The sequence below is a fragment of the Pieris napi genome, chromosome Z (genome assembly GCF_905475465.1).
Source record: "Pieris napi chromosome Z, ilPieNapi1.2, whole genome shotgun sequence".
NCBI lineage: Eukaryota > Metazoa > Arthropoda > Insecta > Lepidoptera > Pieridae > Pieris > Pieris napi.
This window is the reverse complement of record NC_062259.1, coordinates 2,109,127-2,129,299: the sequence shown is the minus strand read 5'-3', so window position 1 is coordinate 2,129,299 and position 20,173 is coordinate 2,109,127. Positions and strand designations below refer to the sequence as shown.

At 38.2% G+C, this 20,173-nt stretch overlaps 1 protein-coding gene across 3 annotated transcripts in view; it reads right to left on the bottom strand.

The window, feature by feature from the left end:
• The window catches only part of LOC125062208 (transcription factor CP2), a 37,409-nt gene that overhangs the window by 12,577 nt on the left and 4,659 nt on the right, over positions 1-20,173 (bottom strand). The window contains exons 2-13 of one of the 3 annotated variants that reach the window (XM_047667965.1): positions 15,603-17,215; positions 14,115-14,223; positions 13,277-13,397; positions 11,423-11,507; positions 10,277-10,369; positions 9,624-9,714; positions 8,906-9,050; positions 8,122-8,223; positions 5,552-5,659; positions 5,045-5,179; positions 3,355-3,474; positions 2,288-2,355 (exon numbers count right to left, since the gene is read on the bottom strand). In XM_047667965.1, coding sequence (XP_047523921.1) covers positions 2,288-2,355; positions 3,355-3,474; positions 5,045-5,179; positions 5,552-5,659; positions 8,122-8,223; positions 8,906-9,050; positions 9,624-9,714; positions 10,277-10,369; positions 11,423-11,507; positions 13,277-13,397; positions 14,115-14,223; positions 15,603-15,744 — 1,319 coding nt within the window. In that variant the 5' untranslated portion in view covers positions 15,745-17,215. Of the gene's footprint in view, positions 1-2,287; positions 2,356-3,354; positions 3,475-5,044; positions 5,180-5,551; positions 5,660-8,121; positions 8,224-8,905; positions 9,051-9,623; positions 9,715-10,276; positions 10,370-11,422; positions 11,508-13,276; positions 13,398-14,114; positions 14,224-14,951; positions 14,983-15,602; positions 17,216-20,173 lie in introns of those variants that run through there. The other 2 variants (XM_047667966.1, XM_047667964.1) reach the window with 2 other exon arrangements.

The window sequence follows — 20,173 nt, the reverse complement described above, 5'->3', positions numbered from 1 at the left end:
CTGCCTTACTCATACATCTCGTATATATGGCCAACGGGAAATACTTTGATAGCGCGTTTTAATGTATGACGTCATCGCAGTCATTAGTCGTAGATTATAGACTAGCATATTGATTTTTTTGTGTCTTTTGATGCCAATGCTCAATGCCAGAAGGGTCGCAAGTGTCTTTTAAGAATTGGTACGCTTTTTTCTTGAAGTCTCTAGATAAACGCCGGCCGTTGACATCCTACGTAACAACAAGGACAATTGACAATCAATCTTTTCACTCAATGATCTAGATCCTCATTCACAGATCGGAATAAACGAAGTCAATTGAATCAAATTACGTTCTATTTCGGTGCTACTTTAGATCCATTCAATCACAAAATGTCTACTAATATACTCTTTGTTCATGCCATTCAAGTACCTATATTCCTCTGTGTTCACATTTTCTCGCACCGCACTCATTCCCTAAATCAGTCTATCTTGCAATAGCCAAGTGTAGGTAGGTAATCATTTTCATGCTCCCGCGCTGCAGAGAAGCAAGCGCCGACGCTAGGTCACGCTTCTTCTTGCTTTTGAGCTTGTGTTTACGTTTTTAAAGTGAAACTTATTTAGGGTAACATTTTTACAGAACGTCACGAAGATGTGCAGCGCTTTTGTCGAAAGGGAGAGAGCGATTGAGACCAATGGAGAGAGAGTAAGGGTGAATTACCTTACAGAAATTATATTTTTAAAATTAAAATATCTTAAGAGAATTTATGAAATATTAGTATTTTATATTTTATGCAAAATAATTTATTGAAATCTCAAATGACGAATTGTAAATTAAAATGCCACGTGTTTTATTATCGAAGAAATAAATTAAAAAAATTAAATTTATTATTTGTATTAATTTTCGACAATTTTAATATTTTAAATTCCTAACATTCCTAATTCCCTCCCTCAAGTTTCGGAAATCTTAACTTTTAGATTTTTATAAATATGAACAAAAGTTAAAAATTAGTTTGCCAAAGAACCTTCACTTCTGACACTTTGTACGCACGCACTTTTTTTTTATTTATGGTTTTCTCCCACGAAGACAAGTGAAGAGACGGAGGGCTGACGGTGAGTGATTACCATATTTTTACGCCGCATTCCACTTGCCCCTCGGTCTATTTTTCTTTGCATTCGCCACCACACTCTTTATACAATTTTCTAACTTAGACTTCTTTGAGTGGTCTGTATGTTGGAAGTTGACACATGACAATTAAGTTTGACAGTGGCGTTTAATCAACTGGAATTTTTATAAGGCACTTTTTTCCGCCACCACTTTGTGGTACTTGCTTCCCACTGAAGTATTTCCAAACCAATTCGAGATTCCTTCAAAGAGGGTACTGATACTTAAAATGCCGGAAACCCACTCGCGAGACCTCTGGCATTGAGTGTCCATAGGAGTTAGATATTTCCGAAACAATTCGACTTGGGGTCCTTCGAAAACGGTACTAATTCTTTAGGACCGACAACGTACTCGCGAGCCCTCTGGCATTGAGTATTAAGGCAATAGGTATTTTCCAACCAATTCGACTAGTGGTCCTTCAAAGAGCGAACTAATTCTTAAAAGGCACTTGCGAGCCTCCTGTCAAGTGTCTATCTGTGGGTTTATCTTCTTATCTTCTGGGCTATCATTTAACATCAGTTAAGCCACTCTGCTTCTTCTTCAATTTTGAAAGAGTGAAGACATAAGGGTACAGTCCCTGTCTAAAAACTTTGACATTTCTGTTGCCAGCTACAGCTACGCATTTCTTCTATTAGACAATTTACAATTCAGATCTAAAGACGTACTTCCGGCGTCAGGATATTATGACAACCCACAGTCCACAAATAAAAAAATAAAAAAGGCATAATGTTTTGTGCTCAATGCACAGATCATTATACTTTAACCATTCTTTGATATATATTTTTAGTTTTACTTTGTCTATATATTACTATATATGTAAAGAAATAATTATTCATTTAGATAGTTAATTATCTGTAATGTGTCAACTGATGTTTTATTTAATTGAAAGATAAAGTTTGTTAGTCTGTGGAAAGACGCTTTAGGCTGTCGCTTAAGTATTTTTCGGATGTTAATTTTGAAAATCTACGGGCTAGAACCATTTAGGTCTGCGTCCTATGTATCTGCTTTATGAGGCAAATATCATCAGTCTTTGCCTGATTGGGTCTCATGATATTACGATGTTTTCCTTCATACGAGTGTTAATAGCAATTTCCTTGATGCTATGGATGAGCCTGATGGATGAGAAAGGCAGCTTTTCAAATAACTTACCACAATTCAGGAGAGTATGGTGGTGATGTTGTAACAACCGGTGGAGGCATCAAAGCATCATTTGAGAGCTGGTAAGGAAAAAAATACTTTAAATAAAGTATGTTTATCTAGCTATCGTGGATTGAGAACCGTTGTGGGATTCGTTATGAAATTATAGTTCTAATATATATATATTATATTTATTATGAATAAATTACAGTTACACAGACCACAGTTACACGTTATATTTGCCATATGTCAAACGTCAGAATGTTACTACAGAATGATAAACCCTTACTTTGTATTTCTATCTTTGAAAATGATTTGATTTCATATTTACTTGTGGCTTTTTTTATAGAACAGGGGGTAAACAGGCAGTGAAGCTCATGTGATGTTATGTGATACCACCCATAGACAAATCCAGAAAACTTGCAAGAGTCTATTAGGAATTAGTACGCTCTTTGAAGGACCCTAAGGCGAATTGGTTCGGAAAAACTTCAGTGGGCAGTTCCACAAAGTGGTGATGCACTGCAAAACTGACTTAAAATACGCTCCGTTGTGGAACGACGGACGTCGAGGTGATACGGGTGGAATTTCAACTCTGCCCCGTCCGATTATGAAATTAAAAACATAAAAATTCAATAAATATCTCTAGACAAGATGGCGTCGCACCATCCTGGCGTATCATGCTACAGTATTTTGACTTGAAAAAAGACTTATGGCCCTTGAACCTTTTAGGCCTCTTATGTATCTGTTTCATAAGGCAAGAAGGTTATCAGCTTTTGCCTGATTGAGTCTACTTTTTTTACGGAACGCACAAAAAGAGCAGTTACGTTAACCCATTGGACACCCATTTTAGTGGGTGCGTTCCCAACTTTAAAGGGAGGAGTATGCGAGATTAAACATTTGGATATCTCCTGGGAGAGACCCTACCGGGACGACTTCCAGCCATCAAGGTGATGCCGATGTAACGATGTTTTTGCTACAACCTTTTAAGACCTGGGTCAAATGTATCTATGTGATCAGATGTTTGTCTTGAGCGAGTGTTAGGAGCAAAAGTGCTGCTGTGGTGAGCTGTTAAAGCTTACCGTAGTGAGAACTGTTGCCTCACAGCCAGGTTGGTATTTCTCGATGTCAGACGGCGGACGGCGCATGACCTTCTCCCGATCCTGTTTGTGTTTACGGTCTGCGCCTTTCAATTTGAACACCTAAGAGGAAAGCGTTATCAAATAAAAAAAGGGTGCGTGTACTTATGTACGCGCGTAAGTAGTTATACTTCATTGGCATTATTAAAAATAGTTTTTGATTGCATGCAAATAATTAATTTCAATTAAATAATCATAGACTGGAAAAGGAGTCATTATAGTCAATAAAGTTCAGTTTACATTTGAAAAATTAAATAAAGAAATATTTATTATTATTCTCTAACATTAAGTGTAACACAAATTCTATTATTATTCGAATGTTGTTTTTAAATTATGTCCAATGCGTAGCATCTTCCGTGGGCAACTTCATTCTGTTAATTTTGTGTCACGGTGCGCGCGCATCGTAAAATTTCACTCTCATCAATTTTTCATAACGCGCCTAAAGAAGTATAACTTCAAAAATTCTGACCTCAGTTTCAGGATTCCTGACTTTTGGGTAATACTTTCTCTCTACTCTCACTCGATTAAATGGGTAGGAATTAAAAAAGGCTGGTCCCAGGTGCAAGGATGGTCTCTGAAGGTAAGGAACGTCCGACTCCCGTCAAAAACTTTGTTGACTAAAGGTAGTCATAGACAACTGTATATTGATATAGAAGTGAAGGGAGAAAGAATGCCATGGATATTAAGAAAAAGCTGGAGGAGGCCTATACCCGTGAAGGGGTTCTGATCAATGATATTGGAGGAAGCTAGGATATCCTACTTTTGTAAAGATTGGAAATAAACAGGCTTAACTATATATCATATCATTACTATAAGTCAAAAGAACTAACACCCATCAATATTACTCATTGTCCTCATTCATTCCTGACTCAATCATTCACTGTCTCACAATCTAAGTAACTTTATCACTCAGTTCAAATATATTAAAAACGGGTCGTAATGGCTACCAATCGCGTCTTCTTAAAAATAACATATGCGCAGAACAATCAAGGCCTTGTAATACTATTCTAAATAGAATTTCACCACAGACTGTCCTCACTCATTCCCTAACTCACTCTCTAGGAAACTGCTTCCAGCATGTAAAAATGTAATACATATTTACCTACACCCTCATTCCTGACTCAATAACTAACAATTTTGAGAATTAGTTGATTTCACTCGATATTAATAAATATATTAAAGACGGGTCGTAATGGTTTCGAACCGTAGCTTCTTTAAATCGTAACAATTTAGATTCGAATTATGGATAATGATCACTCTATAGTTCACTCACTCACCAACAAAATCTTTTATTTTTATGTTATAGGAGGCAAACGGACAGGTTAAGTTCTGACGTAAAGTGATGCTAGAAGCGTCGAAAGTGCGTTGCCGGTATTTTAAGAATTGGTACTTTTTCTCTTGAAGGACCCTAAGTAGAATTAGTTCGAAAATACTTTAGTGGGCAGCTGGTGCGCGGCAAAATCTGCCTTAAGAAACGCTGAGTTGTGGAACGACGGAAACACACGTTCACTCACTCACTACTCACTCAATCGTTCACTCATTCGCTAACTGACTCAATCATTCACTCACTCAGCTATTCTCTTTCTCATCTACTCACTGATTGCTCTGCAATATCGATCATATCGTTCGTTACCTTAATCTGACAGGCGGCCGCGTGTAGCCGAACTGACTCCTCGCTCGCCAAATAACTCTCAACCTGTATACGAAACGGCACGCCCTTCTCGCCGCCATGTTTCTTTGCTGTGAATTCCGTGGAAATGCAATTCACCTATAAACAATGATTTTCATTTGATTTAATAGTTTTACCTGATAATAAATAATGAGAATCATTCAAAAAGGCGATTTAAGGGACCAAAGCTGCCAGTTCTTTTTACGTCTTTGAGAACTGCCAATAGGAGGCATTATTTGTATGTGTATATGTTGGTTATTTAATATTATATACTTCGACTACATCGTATTGGTTTAGTACTGTAAAAGTGTATGTATTTTTGTGAATTAATAAAAAACGGTTTATAAATGATGTTTTGATTTTGCCTTAAAGAAAAATAAAGACCTATACAGAGGAAAATAAAATTGTATCCAAAGGATAAAATACAAAAAATATATTGTATACAGAGGTACATAAAATAAAAAATAATACCTTGATATACACGCCAACATCCTTAGTCGGGTCCCAATACACGTGCAAAGCGTTCAACGCGGACGGCTGCTCAACGCGCGACACGCCGTACGACAATGGGACGTCGACCTATAATATAATTACGTTTTAACTCGTTCGTATATTGTTTAATTAATTGACAATCTTTTCCTTCTTATGGTAGGGGAGCCCACGATGCTAAATGGGGATTTACTCGAGCGTCGTAGAGACCTATTGGGATGCAAAGCTTAGATAATAAGAAGAAAAAAATGTTATATGGTATATACCTTTTCATCGGTGGTGGAAGCGGCTATAGATTGTTAAATATGTAAAAAAAAACTGTTGCATGGACATCCTCGAGCGCGTCAGATATTGATAGCATCAATGCCCTACGTATTTTTAATACTGTACGTATGTTAATCTGATCGTTTGCATGATGCGAAAATTAAAATTATCGAGCGCGTCAGATTTTCTAAGGGAGTGTTAAGTGCACCAAAAAAAAAGCTCTCATTCACTAATCTGACGATTTCGATGGGACGCAAACCCAGGGCCATTTTCATATTTTGCAAAAAAAAATCGCAATTTTGAAATACTCAAGCGCGTCAGATTAAGATATATGTGGTTCATCTTTATGTTCTAAACGTACTGTCTCATAATCTGACGATTATCTAGAGGGATACGCCTGATCTGACAAAAAAAAAATAGAAAAACGGTTCACCTAAAGGGCCATCCCTGCAACTTCCCGCTTATTCCATTCCTGGGCGCTTAAAATTGATATTTTGAGCTCGCTGAGTTCAAAGAAATAACATTTCTATGCATTTGAGCTCTCCTAGCTCGAAAGTCTGATAGAAGTTTCATAGAACACTATTTTTGGAATTTTCAAACCGCAATAAATTTTGAATGGATCAAGCAATTTTCACGCGGTTGGCGGCTTTCGACGCAGTTTTATCATCCTCATAAGTCATTTTGCAATTTTAATTGATCGAACCACAAATTTCGGAGTAATCCCGAAAAAACAATTTTTCGGGTTTCTTACGTTCACGATATCTCTCGAACGAATCAACCGCTTTTGACCAGCTTGGTGGCGATCAACGTGGTTTTTCAAGCTCAAAGGCGGATTAGTTTTTGAAGTTGGTCGATAAAGAAACCACTTTAAAAAATATATATTTCTTATTTTTTTAAGATTTTTCAAAATTTCTCAAAACCTATCGGTCCGAATCGGTTCAAATTCACAGGAAATGTAATTTTGAGGGAAATATTTAGAACGCCGTTTAGTAGATTCCGATCGGTTTAAGGATATGTAGGCATCACGCAGCTGCACGCATTTAACTTTATCGACGAATTTTTGTTATTTCGGCTTGCGGAAATCGTCAGATTATATATTTTTCATTATTCTTGAATTATTTCCTTCAAAATAAAAAAAAAAATTAGCTACGCTCGAGAATGTCGAGATGACTTTTTTTTTACAACTTTGTTGCCCTCCCCTTTTTTTCCGTCACTCTCAAATTGTCAGATTAGTGGAATATACACTTTTTAGGATGTAATTAACTCACCCTTCCTTAATCTGACGCGCTCGGGAATTTCTGATGGTCAATTTTTTTTTACTAATCTGATCCTGTCTCCTGCACAGGCGGCCTTATATATGGGCCTCATATTTTGTGGAGGTACTTAACCGGGTACAAGGTATCCCCCTATATATTAATCTGCCGCGCTTTAGTAAATCCCGAAATCCCCTCTTGGGCTCCCCTACCATTATGAGTGATTGTTAAATACTCATAGAGTTACTTATTCTGCCAAGAGATAGCGCTTCCGGTGCAATCACGCGCGGTATCAGTACTGTTTGATGGTTTTATTAGGGTTAAAAAAATATTCTTCCCAAACCTTCCCGACAAAAAAGGCTCGTAGGAGGCCCCGATACGTTCTAACGGATCCGGGCAATCCATTAACGATAGCTAATAACAAATTAATAGCCGCCCGCGCGGCCATTATTAAAAATAGCCAAAAACTGATTAATGTAAAAAACCGCCTTTGCCGGGGAAGGCGTGGCTTTCCTTCGTACTTCGCTCACTCCAGTGAGCTTCTATCCTGCCCTTAAGGCTATTGACCACCCCGCGACGGCCCAAGCCGAGGTCCAAATCTCACAGGAGACGCCTGTATTAGTAGGGCGCAAGGCAACACACCACCCAATGGGGCAGCATACGCCTCGAACGGGCGAAATAACCCCATCGCGAGGGAGGGTGTAACATGATCATCGGATTCCCAAATATAGTTTTCTTACAGTTACAGTAATTAAATTATAGTAGTGTATATAACACATTAAAGGCCGGAACTGCATTTGCGAGCCCTTTGCATTGAGTTGTTATGGGCGGCGGTATCACTTAACAGTTAACATCATTAGACCCAACACGACGGCGTGTGTCAGGCACAGGTGATTGACCTTGCCGAACTTGATAAATCATGAAACCGATACAAAAATCTGAGACCCAGACCTAAAAAGGTAGTAACACCACTGGTTTGTATTTATCTTTCCAAAATATTTTTTATGTACTCTTTAGTCTTTGATTATAAATTACCTCAATAATCCTCTCGCTGGGCCTTTGGGCGTGCCACTGCGCAATCTGCTCCCTCTCCATATATTGAAGTCTCCGTTCGTGGAAGCAAATTTTTATCACACTCTGTAAAATGTGGTCAAAATCAGTTCAAAAAACTGGAAGCGTTTGAGATCTGGATTTATAGACGTATGCTTAAAATATCTTGGACAGACCGCATACGAAATACAACCGTGCTGGTCACAATGCAGAAGAACAAAGAAGTGCTTATGACGGTTAAGGAAAGGAAACTTGAGTATTTCGGACACGTTTTACGCAACTCCAAAAAATATGAGCTCCTTCAACTAATCATACAAGGCAAAGTAGCAGGTAGAAGGAGCCCTGACCGCAGACGCACTTCATGGTTGAAAAACCTGGTTGAATGGTTTGGTCAAAGCACCAAGTCATTGTTTAGAAGCGCCGCATCCAAAATTAAACTAGCCATGTTGATAACCAACCTTCGCAAGGAGATGGCACTAAAAGAAGAAGAAAATCAGGTAAGAAATTATCAAGGCAATAGGCTATGACCGTGAAAGGACCGTGTCGTACTCGTACTATGACCGTGACTTTTAAATATCATTCATTTACACAAAATATCGAATGGATGTCGTATCTCTCAGGGAAGTTCCCCATCTTTTTATTCCAGACTCATGTAGTGGTTGCATTGCCGGCCTTTGAGGGAGGAGTATTCTCCCTCTTTAAACAGTTGAAGGTCGTCCGGGAAGACCCCAAACGGGAGTCGAAATTGGTAGCAAACGTTTAAGAATACCTTCAATATTTTTCCTTTAGAATGCGATAGATCGCCCAATTTCTTCAGCTTAACCTCATAAGGCTGTCCTTGGTTCAGATATGTCAACGTTTCCTCGTTCTGTTTCGTGGCAATAGACGTCGCTGCAGCCAGGACGTACTGAAATCTGAAATGTTTTTTCAAAATCTTCATCTAGTACCTCTGGGAGTGGAAAAAATCTGGATTTCGGGGACCACTCTAGCGCCCGCTAGCCCTTGGAGTTGTGGGGTGTCCATGGGCGGTAATCACTTGATTCAAAGTGATTCGTGTACCTTCTGTCCCATTAAAAAATTGACCTCCGGCACTATGATTTCTTAGTTTTTTCTCTTTAAAAACTACTGAATAGAACTCCTGAGAAAGGAATTTGACTATTGAACTGGAAAAAGTTCTGGATATCGGGAACCAGTCGGCGTTAGACGGCCACTAGGTAGAGCCGGTAAAGGCTGGTGGTGGGCGGAGTTACAACTGTAATATAATTGAATTGACTTGACTTAAGGTCTTATGACCCCCAGATGGGAAAGAGAGCATCCAGGGTAGAGAGCCAGCCTGATCAGATCTAGTCATAGATTTCCTGATATTTCTTAATATCATCGTTCATTGGATCCCCTTAATTTCCTTCCATGAACCCAAATAGAAGGACCCCATACATACATAAATACCGGCATTAGATCCAATCAGGCAAAAGCTGAATAAATGTTACCTTGAGTCATCCTTATAACTGGTCTCAGAGCGAACAGGTGACTGCAAGAAGCCGTCAAACGCGCTGGGAGAACACATTAACAACCCAGCATCTGTAATTAAAATGAGGTTGTAGCGCCATTGATTTAATCTTAATGTCCTCTAAGAGATCACTGTTCTGTATTTCATCATTTAACAATTTGTATACGATACACGGGCTAGAGATCTCCGATCGTACAGTGTGATTATAGAACCTATACAAATTTAATCACCACAGAACCAAACGCTTCTCAAAGCAAGATGGCGGCGTACTGTGACGTAACATGCTTGTATACACGTCAAGTTATTCACGTGTCATTCTTATTTGTTAAGAAAAAGCTAACATTACGCCAATTAGGTTTACAGACAACATGAGAGAATGTGTGTTGGGTGTGGGTGCGTATTTGTGTGTAACTGAAGCTATTGTGTTAATATCGCCTTGACAGTGACACTAAATGTCTGATAGTGTTCCAAGGATTTCTTAAAGAGGTCAAAGACCGGCCGGCCGTCCGTGTTACTCCGGTCTCTTTTTTCTCGCAAAGGCTGATCGCCTAAGAGACCTGGCTTTTCAGAGAAATCCAAGTTCTTTTAAATTTGTAACTCTAAAATCATGCAAAAGAGAGAAGAAAAACTCACTTTTATTGTCATGTTCGTTTGGCGAATTGTATCCGCTCATATCCATCATGGTGGGCGCCATTGTTTGGCACTGCATGCTTTCTGGGCTGTCAGCTGCAAAATAAATTCTACCATCAAATACTTAAGAATGCTAAATATCTAACCCAACTTTTCTTCATATTAAAGTTACGCGGATCCACTTGCACACTTCTCTCTCTCTTTTTTTTATAGAACAGGGGGCAAACGGACAGGAGGCTCACCTGATATTAAGTGATACCGCCGCCGCTCATGGACACTCTCAATGTCAGAGGGCTCGCGAGTGCGTTGCCGGCCTTTCAAGAATTGGTACGCCCTTTTCTTGAAGAACCCTGAGTCGAATTGGCTCGGAATACTTCAGTGGGCAGCTGGTTCCACAAAGTGGTGGTGCGCGGCAAAAACTGCCTTGAAAAACGCTCAGTTGTGGAACGGCGGACGTCGAGGTGATACGGGTGGAATTTCGTACTCTGCCTCGACGTCCGATGACGAAACTCAGCTGCAGGTATTAATCCGGACAACTCCTCTGAACACATGGTAAATGCGGTAGAAGATGCAGACATGCTCCTACAAGACATTTAACTTGAGGGTACTTTTGACCTGACCATTCTCTAGCATCTCCTGGATTTGGTTCGGATATATATATACCCACGAGAATGTAAGTGCGTGCTCCTATTTCACCATGCCTCCTGCTGATAGAGGACAAATCTTTGTTTTTAATTTATTTTATTATTATTAATTACTTAAGATGTCATGGAAGCAGCTCCTTACAAACGTTGTGTAAAACAAAAACTTGGCGATTAAAAAGAGTGGCGGAGAGTTTATTGCCAGTTGTTCTCTTCCGTTCTACCTTGATTTGAGAAATGGCAGTAAATGTAAAATTAAAAGCATTTAATGTATATTTCTTTTTTTTTTGACGTTCAAAATGTGCATTGTGTTACCTAAAAAATTCATGATTTTTGTTTGTTTGTTCATACTTCAACGGGCTTATTCCACATAGTGGTGGTGCAAAATGTGCCTCAGTTGCGGAACATCGGTTTAAAGTTAAACACCAGCCCTTTTATTAAGAGTCCATTGTAACATCAGCTTCGCCGTTTGCTCTAATAAAAGGAGAAAAATACATGGTACACTCACAATGCTGACTCATTAGGTTATGAGTCGGTGACTCCTGACAGGCTTCGTCCATCGGTTCGCGATTATCAACTATCATGTTTGTGATCTGAAAATGTTATAGACTTTAATATACTTCCAAACCTCATCAGCCAACTCAGCTGGTGAAACTCATCAGCCAAGCCAGCTGGTGAAACTCATCAGCCAAGCCAGCTGGTGAAACTCATCAGCCAAGCCAGCTGGTGAAACTCATCAGCCAAGTCAGCTGGTGAAACTCATCAGCCAAGTCAGCTGGTGAAACTCATCAGCCAAGTCAGCTGGTGAAACTCATCAGCCAAGTCAGCTGGTGAAACTCATCAGCCAAGTCAGCTGGTGAAACTCATCAGCCAAGTCAGCTGGTGAAACTCAGCTGAAAATGTCCACCGAATGTTAACAGGAGTTGCAGCTTGCTAGTCAGTGGACTGTGAAATGTGTGTTTAAAATTTATATGTATTGAATGTCAGGAGTATCTGTATAGTAATGTATGTATGAGCAAGCTGCACTAGATAACTAAATATATGAGAGGGTGAGACGTAAGAACCTAACAATCCTACGGATCCCTAAGCATTACAGACGTACAGACCCACCAACTTATCTGTGAAATGGAGATAATGGGAACTACGGCCGACATATTGAATTTCGGCAGTTACAGGTTAGTGCTGTCTACTTTCTTTTTGTAAATTACCCGATAAATAAAAAACTTTTTTGACCGGATTGAAGTTATGTATTAGTATAAATTTACAACTATTTAACATAATTTTAAATTTATCCGACGTTTACAGCGTGCGTGGTCACGGTGACTGAAGACAAAGGTGTTGGATGTCAAAATGTATCACAGCTGGTGAGAAAGTTGCATTATCTGTATTTATTTCCCCGGAGTTGGTATCGACTAAAGGATGGAGGGTTTTGGCAAAAATGGCTCACGGTGAGGATTTTTTATTTAAATGTGTAAAAGTTATGTCAATCATAGACAATACTAATTACCCGATATTTTTTTCATTGATTTCTTTTTAACGTAATTGTAACTTAAAAAATATAAAGCTGTGTGATTCAACTACCTATAGTTCTTGTCACGTAAAAATAACGCTGGAATAATCTGAAGGGCTCTCCCGCATAGGTACGTTTGGCTAAGTTTGGTAAATTCTCTCCACTCCACTTTTTCTTTTAATATAATAAAATTATGTTTATATGTTTACCTAGTTTCTTATTTGACATACCCAATCATGGGTAACTTTGTTAATTTGCAACACTAAAGCGACGGTGGCGCTACCACACATTTCACAGATAAGTTGGTGGGACTATACCCTAACACATAAATAATGAATGTATAAATAAGTACGGAATGTGTGCACCAAGAGATCTAAGGTAACAAACGGAGCCCTACGGGTAGGATCAAAGGTTCGAGTTGGTGGGATTATCTCAAAGCTTTCATCGGGCTCACGATAATTAGGGCTTGAATCGTCGCCACTTTGAGAGGAAGCGAGAAATTAATAAGACAGAGCAATATTCAAATCTAATTTATTATTCAAAGACATTATATTAAATACTAATTACACCTATTCACACGTACATGATATTATTCTAGTGAGCTGTTGGTGTATTGCGCATCTTCAGCTGTTAAGATTTGGAATATTGGGATTGATGTTTAAAATGAAATCTGAACAAGGACCATTAAACAATGAGCACAAAAGTGAAACAAAAGAAGAGAGACCTCCAGTTATCTTATAAAGAAGAAAGATTGGTATGTACAATCCCAAAACTGCTGGACCAATTTCCAAGTCTCAAAATTGGAAAACTTCGTCACTAAGCACTCGAATTACATAGAACCTATTGACTTACCTGTCTCTCATTCTGTCGTCTCGGGGGCCAGGCCCGACGTGGGGGCGACAGTACGGCCCCAGTTGGAGACGGTGCCTCTTGCTTGAACACTGACAATGATGGCAGGGAAAGCAAGGCCTCACTGAAATAAAAGAACATTCAACAAATAAACTACCTGGGGCATGATGGCTACCACCTCCTTCAATTATAATGGGTAAAATCGAGGGTAAACGGTGATGGAAGAAGAAAAACTCTTGGCTTCGTAACGTTAGGTTGCTGCATCTGGCACAGGACATGCTTCACGAAACTGTTGGCCAACCACCAGTGATGGAGAGGCACCAAAAGAAGAAGAACAAATAAGCAAGACATGCGCTACTATTTGAAGTGAAACATCTTTAGGCGCATGAGGGTAAAAATTTTACAGGACGTCACGAAGATGTGCAGCGTTTTAGTCGATTTTTTTTTCTTTAATAAAGGTGTGCTAGTATAACTTTGTGGTGCAATTTTTATAAGCGCACAGAACCAAGACGTTTTTGGCCAAGACCGAGTTGGCTATTTTAGAAAATGTGGATATATAAGTTAGCGATTATGATAATAATGAATTTGTTATAATTGTTACCATACTTATGGCGGTATTTCTATATACATAACAACAACAAATTTTTGTTCTGGTTTTCAAATAGCCTTAGCCTTATCATTCATTAATATAGAAAGGTAAACCGATTAGTGCTCGGAGACCAGTAGGTCGACCAAGGTACTGGAACGACAGAGTGTAGGAGCCAAGACACTTTTTGGGTTGCAGAGTGAGACGAAATAATACTTTAAATAAATGATTTAGTATAAATGAAATTTGACTTACTTCATAGTCAACTCTCCAGGTAGATCCAGATCCAGGTCGTTGACCTGCCACCCGGGTGACATGTGTGATGAGGAGGAGCTGCCACTGCCACCCATATCACCGAGGGATGCTGAAATAACCATACATTTCATTACTCTCTCTCTTCCGTGACAGGGTTATACACTAGGAGGAACGTATTGCGAATTGTTGTATAAGGTATTTAATAATATTTCTTAGGTTTTTTTATAGAAAAGAGGCGAACGCCGTCCATAGACACTCACGATGCCAGAGGGTTCCCGATTACGTTGTCGGCCATTTAAGAATTGGTACGCTCTTTAAAGGACCCTAAGTCCAATTAGTTCGGAATTACCTGACGCCTCTGGACACTCAACGCCAGAGAGCTTGCAATTGCGTTGCTGGCCTTTTAAGAATTGGTACGCTCTTTGAAGGACACCAAGTCGAATTGGTTCGGAAATACCTGTTGCTTCTGGGCTCGCAAGTGCCTTTAAGAAATTGGTACGCTCTTTTCTTGAAGGACCCTTAGTCGAATTGGTTGTTTAAATACGGGGTATGAAGATCATATTAAGATATTCTGGAAGTCGAAGGTGACTGCGCGAGATTTTTGTCGAGACATTTCAGTTAATACCCTGAATCAGCTATCTAGCTGACGAAGCTATCAAATCCAGATCGGATGTGATAGCTTCGTCATTTCTGAACTGATTTTGATAATATTTTTTTATTAAACCGGGATTTGATGATGGCATCCCAGAGAAATCGACGAGAACCTTCAAAAATCTGTTGAAAGTTGGTTTTTTTTTCAGTACATCAAGAAGAACGCGACAAAAGAAGATTACGTACAATAAATAAATTCCATTTTCTATCCTTCTAATTCGTTCAGCACGTGGCTCACCATTGGTATTAACCAGTTATCTGAGGCAGGGCAAAGTGCTTTGATAAGGGTAACTGGTTCATTATTTGCGAAACTAGAGATATAGGGTCATAGGTGAATGTGACCAGAGATAATAGAATTATTGTCGAGTAGTTAAACAAAAGCAAAATGAATTAAAAGTGTCGCTACAAGCTTTTAGGTCTGGGTCCTATTAATTGTTTCATCAGGCAAGTAGGTTATCAGCGTTTGCCTGATTAGGTGCCGGTGAATTCCGGTGTTATGATGTTCTCGCTACAAGCTTTTAGGTAGAGGTCCTATGTATCTGTTTCATGAGGTGTAGGTGTAGGTTAGGTTAGTGAAGTAGGTGATCAGCCTTCTATACCCTGAACCCCCTTGAGAACCAGATGGCGAGGCCCTTGACTAGTGGCGTACAACCTCTAGGATTTGGGCTATGTATCTGTTTCATGAGGCAAGTGGGTGATCAGCCTTTGACTGATTGGGTCTAATGCCGGTGCTATGTTTTTCAAAATCCATTAGTGCACAGCTGACATTCGATCCCTGCTTCTACAGACATACCTTACCTGTTTATAATATTAAATAGGTCTGATAAAATATAATACCATAAGCGTTGTAGGTGATGCTCGCGAATGCTTGGGCCCCAAATTCCGCTAACCGCCTGCCTTCTCTTGCTTCCCGAGCTGCGAATTGCAGCACGGCAGCTGCAGACATCCTATCCCCGTTTTGAGTTGTGTCTTCAACCATTTTTGTAACAGGAAGTAGTTCCTTGAATCGTGTTCCTCTCTTAGTTCAATCAATCAAGTTTTCAAAAGTATCTTTTCAAAATCAATACTCCACTTACAAGGCTATTTAGTCCAGCTTTGCCTCTGTACACACTAAAGCACTATGAATAATTCTGCTCGAGTGTTGAACTAGTGTTTATACAGATGACTTTTCCGTATACTTTTAGCCTCACGATGCACTTCACTATTAAGATCAATCGTCAAGTATTTTACAGAATCCTTTCAATATCAATACTCTACTGACAAGACTATTTTTAGTCCAGTTTTGCCTTCGTTAACACTAAGTCACTTTTGAAATGGTTCTGCTCTTGTGTCATACAGGGGACGTCGTTCTCTCCATATACTTGTTTATGCCTCACAATGCACTTCACTGGTTAAGGTAAATTTTTTCAAGTGTTTACCCTTTCAAAATGAATACTCTAATAAGAAGGCTATTCAGGTATTCTTGTCCAGTTTTGCCTCTGTATACACTAAGACACTATTGAAGTGGTTCTGCTCAAGTATTCAACAAAGTTCATGTTCATTAAAAATGACTTTTGTTTTGTTTTTGCCTCACTGTGAACTTCACTTGTCAAAATCAATTTATTTTTAAAAATCGAGACACTATTTAAATATATTTCAGCGCATCTTATGTCTCTCTGTACACTAACTTGAAACTTGTCAACCTGAACTGAAAATATTGCGGCGCATTTGATAATAATCAATTCTACACTTGCGCGCCAAAACTTTCAAATAAAGATAGTCTCACCTTTTTGGCTTATTACCTACTTGAAAAGGGGTTTAGATTAAATTTCCCCCTGCAATTAGATAATATTCAAGATTGCCTGCCACGTTTGTATGATTTACTCAGATCTTCCAATATGACTTCAGCCTCTATACTCTATAGACTTGAAATGTTTCTTGTTGTTGACTTTAAATAATAGATGGCGCTATTACAAATTTGACGATGTGTTTTTTTATATCCTGATGAATGTTCATTGATGTTCTATCTAATAAAACCCTCGTCCCAGGGTCGTAGTTTATTTTTAATCTATATTTTATGGACTTTCTCCTTAAAAACTCAAATCTTCCCAACAGATGGCGTCGCAGTATTTTTTGGTAGTTTTCACCCTTAAATAAACCTTGCGTTGTATAACATTCCTCCAACGAATAATTAATATCTTCTAAACTCTCTTTCTTTTAGACTATAGTTAGCTATAGCCAAGAATAATTCAAATTCTATCTTCTTTCCTCAACCGAAGTTTTAATCTCTTCCAAACGCTTCCAGTAATTCAGACTGAAACCTCTAGATGGCAATAAGCAATCATTAAATCCGCTGTCAGAACACACTACAACATTTTATTGTCCACCTATAGGTTCTCTTTGACATAACACTGTACGGCTTCAATAGGAGTCCAGAGACAATTCTCATTTTACTTCACTCACTTTCACTACTTAAAATATATTGAGATATTGTTAAACTTTTAATTTTATTTATAAGTCATCATATAATGCTATATATACAGTATGTTACAAGCTATCTGAAATACATGACTATAATGACAAAAAAGATTACACATAAAAATCCTTAGATTTCACTGGTAATTTTTATTTTTGACTTTTTGAGGGTATACTTTTGGCGCGTTAGGGAAAAATGATAAGAGTAAATTTTAACGATGCGCGCGCACACCGTCACAATAAACTGACACCCTGAAGTTAGCTATAGTCAAAATTTTAGTTTTTTTCTACAAACGTAGAATAGAATTTTTGAAAAGATTTTTATCTTGTTACGCCAAAGAAGTATAACTTCTAACGCATTTACATAAGTACACACAGGTGTTTTTTTCTATAGAGTCTCTGATGTTAAGTGAAACCAGTCCACCAATGCCAGGAGGCTCTTTAAGAATTGCCACGCCCTTTGCCAAGTCGAATTGGTTCAGAAATACTTCACTAATAAATTTGTTTATAAACAGTACTCTCGTTATTTAAATCACGTTACGCGTGTAAGATCACACGACCGCTGAATTTCAGAAGGTTAGCAATTTAATTATCACATATGTAATAGACACCTTCAATGTTGCTAAGTGGATTTTATATCAAATACAAATAACACACAACACAGCTATATATATTTTTATCGCTTCTTTTCTCCGTTTTTATTATTACTTATTACGTACTTCTACTAATATTATACCGAGGAAAGCATTGAATAGGCTTAAAATCCCCCCTCCCCTCATGAAAACAGGGTATATGAAAATGGTTTTATATACGAAAATTACGTTGTTACCCAAGGTGTGAAGACCAATAAAGATTCAAATGCTGCGGAAACTCTTGACAATAAGTGTTCTACAGTTTTATAGAAGACATCGATATCTACATATGTCTAACAATTTCTGCATTTAAAAGTCTATTTACCGAAAGCTTCAGGCTATAGAACATCATCGAATTAATCGTTAGAGCATTTTTGCCCCCCACTGTTTTATTGTTACGCTAGTTTCTTGTAGTCATAATTTTTACTGTTTCTTTAACGCCATAAAGAGATCACTTACACGCACGTTATTTAAACAGTTTATCTAAGTGTATAAATAAAAATGAATCGCAAAATTTGTTGCTAAGCGCAAAACTTAAAGACTAATTCGAGTATTTATTAAGTCCTTGAACTCTAGAAGGTTTCTAGAAAAATTGGACGATAAAATAAACCAGTTTTTATTCCGGAAAAGAATCTATGGGGTAGCAAAGCATAATCCATATGTTGGTGAGTACTGAAAGGATAGGCTAAGTAATCATATAAAGGAAAAATGAAGTTCGCGGGAGCTTGAACTCTGAAGGTTTTTATGGAGAGAAAATTTGGAAAAATATCAGATTTTATTCCGGAAAAGCGAACTCTATCGGGTGGAATAGCAAAATCCATACAAGTATAGGCTTAGCAATCATATTAAGGGGAAATGTTCGCGGGCGCAGCTATTCAAATGTATCAAAAAATATTACACACATAGTATAGTCGGAGATAACTCCCGCCAAGCGCTGATAGCAAATACTACTCAATTTCAGCCTATTTATAGGGTAGGGCAAAAGGGCACGAGACACCTGATTAACAACATTGTTGTTGTTGTTGTTGATGTCTGATTGCCGCCCTTAAACTCACTGCTGAAGGCTCACAAATGCGATACCGGCCTTTTAAGCGGCGGCCATTTTGACAAATATTTATTTACTAAAATACCTATACTTAGAATTTAAACAATAATGTCGCAGTAATATTAAAAACATAATATACACAATATCGCTACTATGAACACTTTTTTTTTATAGAACAGGGGCAAACGGGCAGGAGGCTCATCTGATGTTAACTCTGCGAGCATAAGAAGATATAGTGTCAGAGACAGCAACGTCTTCTTTTTCTTTCTCTCGCCCTTGGTATCACAACCTTGGCCGTCGCGCAAAGAAACCCAGTTCTTGGAGTACAATAATAAAACATATTTAATTCAATCACATACTCAGGGTTGTCATTCGCTTAAGCCCCTAAGCTTATGATTATTTAATTTTTAATAAAATTTTACACAATATCTTATTTACAGTGAGCGTAAACGTGTTTGATAACTAAATTGACACAGATATTATGTTAATTACTCGAACCATAGATTAATTAGTTTATCATTTAACAAAGGAGTATTGTGTTATAGAGATATACTGGCCTAGTGTGCGACTCTCATCTCTGAGGTTCAAACCACAGTTGTGCACCAATGGACTTTTAATACGCACTTAATACGAAGGAAAACATCGGGGTGTGTCAGGCACAGGAGGCTGATCACCTATTTGCCTATAAGACAAATGATCACTAAATCTAAGGCCCAGATCTAAAACTGTAGTCAATGATTTATTTATTTTTATTGTAGTGTTAAATGATTCGCATTTACATTCCCATGGGACATCAAGAACATAAATTGTAAAAAAATCAAGTCTCTCAACGCAGTTCTTCTACCATAAAAAGTGAGATCCATGTAATACCAAGTCAGTTCAGTCCCTACTTCAGGTGCCTTCTATCTTAAGTTATTACGTAATTACGTAGCTAATTAGCTAACCTGACATCTTATAGTGACCAATATTATTAAACACTAATTGGGTTCTTGAAGCTTCTTTATATGCTAGAAGTGCCTGAGAGTTTTGATGATCGGTCAGTGACAAAATTAATAATTTATAATTAAATATATCTGATGAGGCAAGTAAGTGATCAGCCTAAAGGCCGATTTACATTATCATTAGTGTTTAGGAGAGTGCTTTAGGATAGTACTTTAGTTGAAACATGTAAACGCTACTTGCTTTAGTAAACGCTACGCTAAAGAACTTGCCTTTCAAGTTGTACTAAAGCACTCTCCTAAACACTAAGATAATGTAAATCAGCCTTTAGACTGATT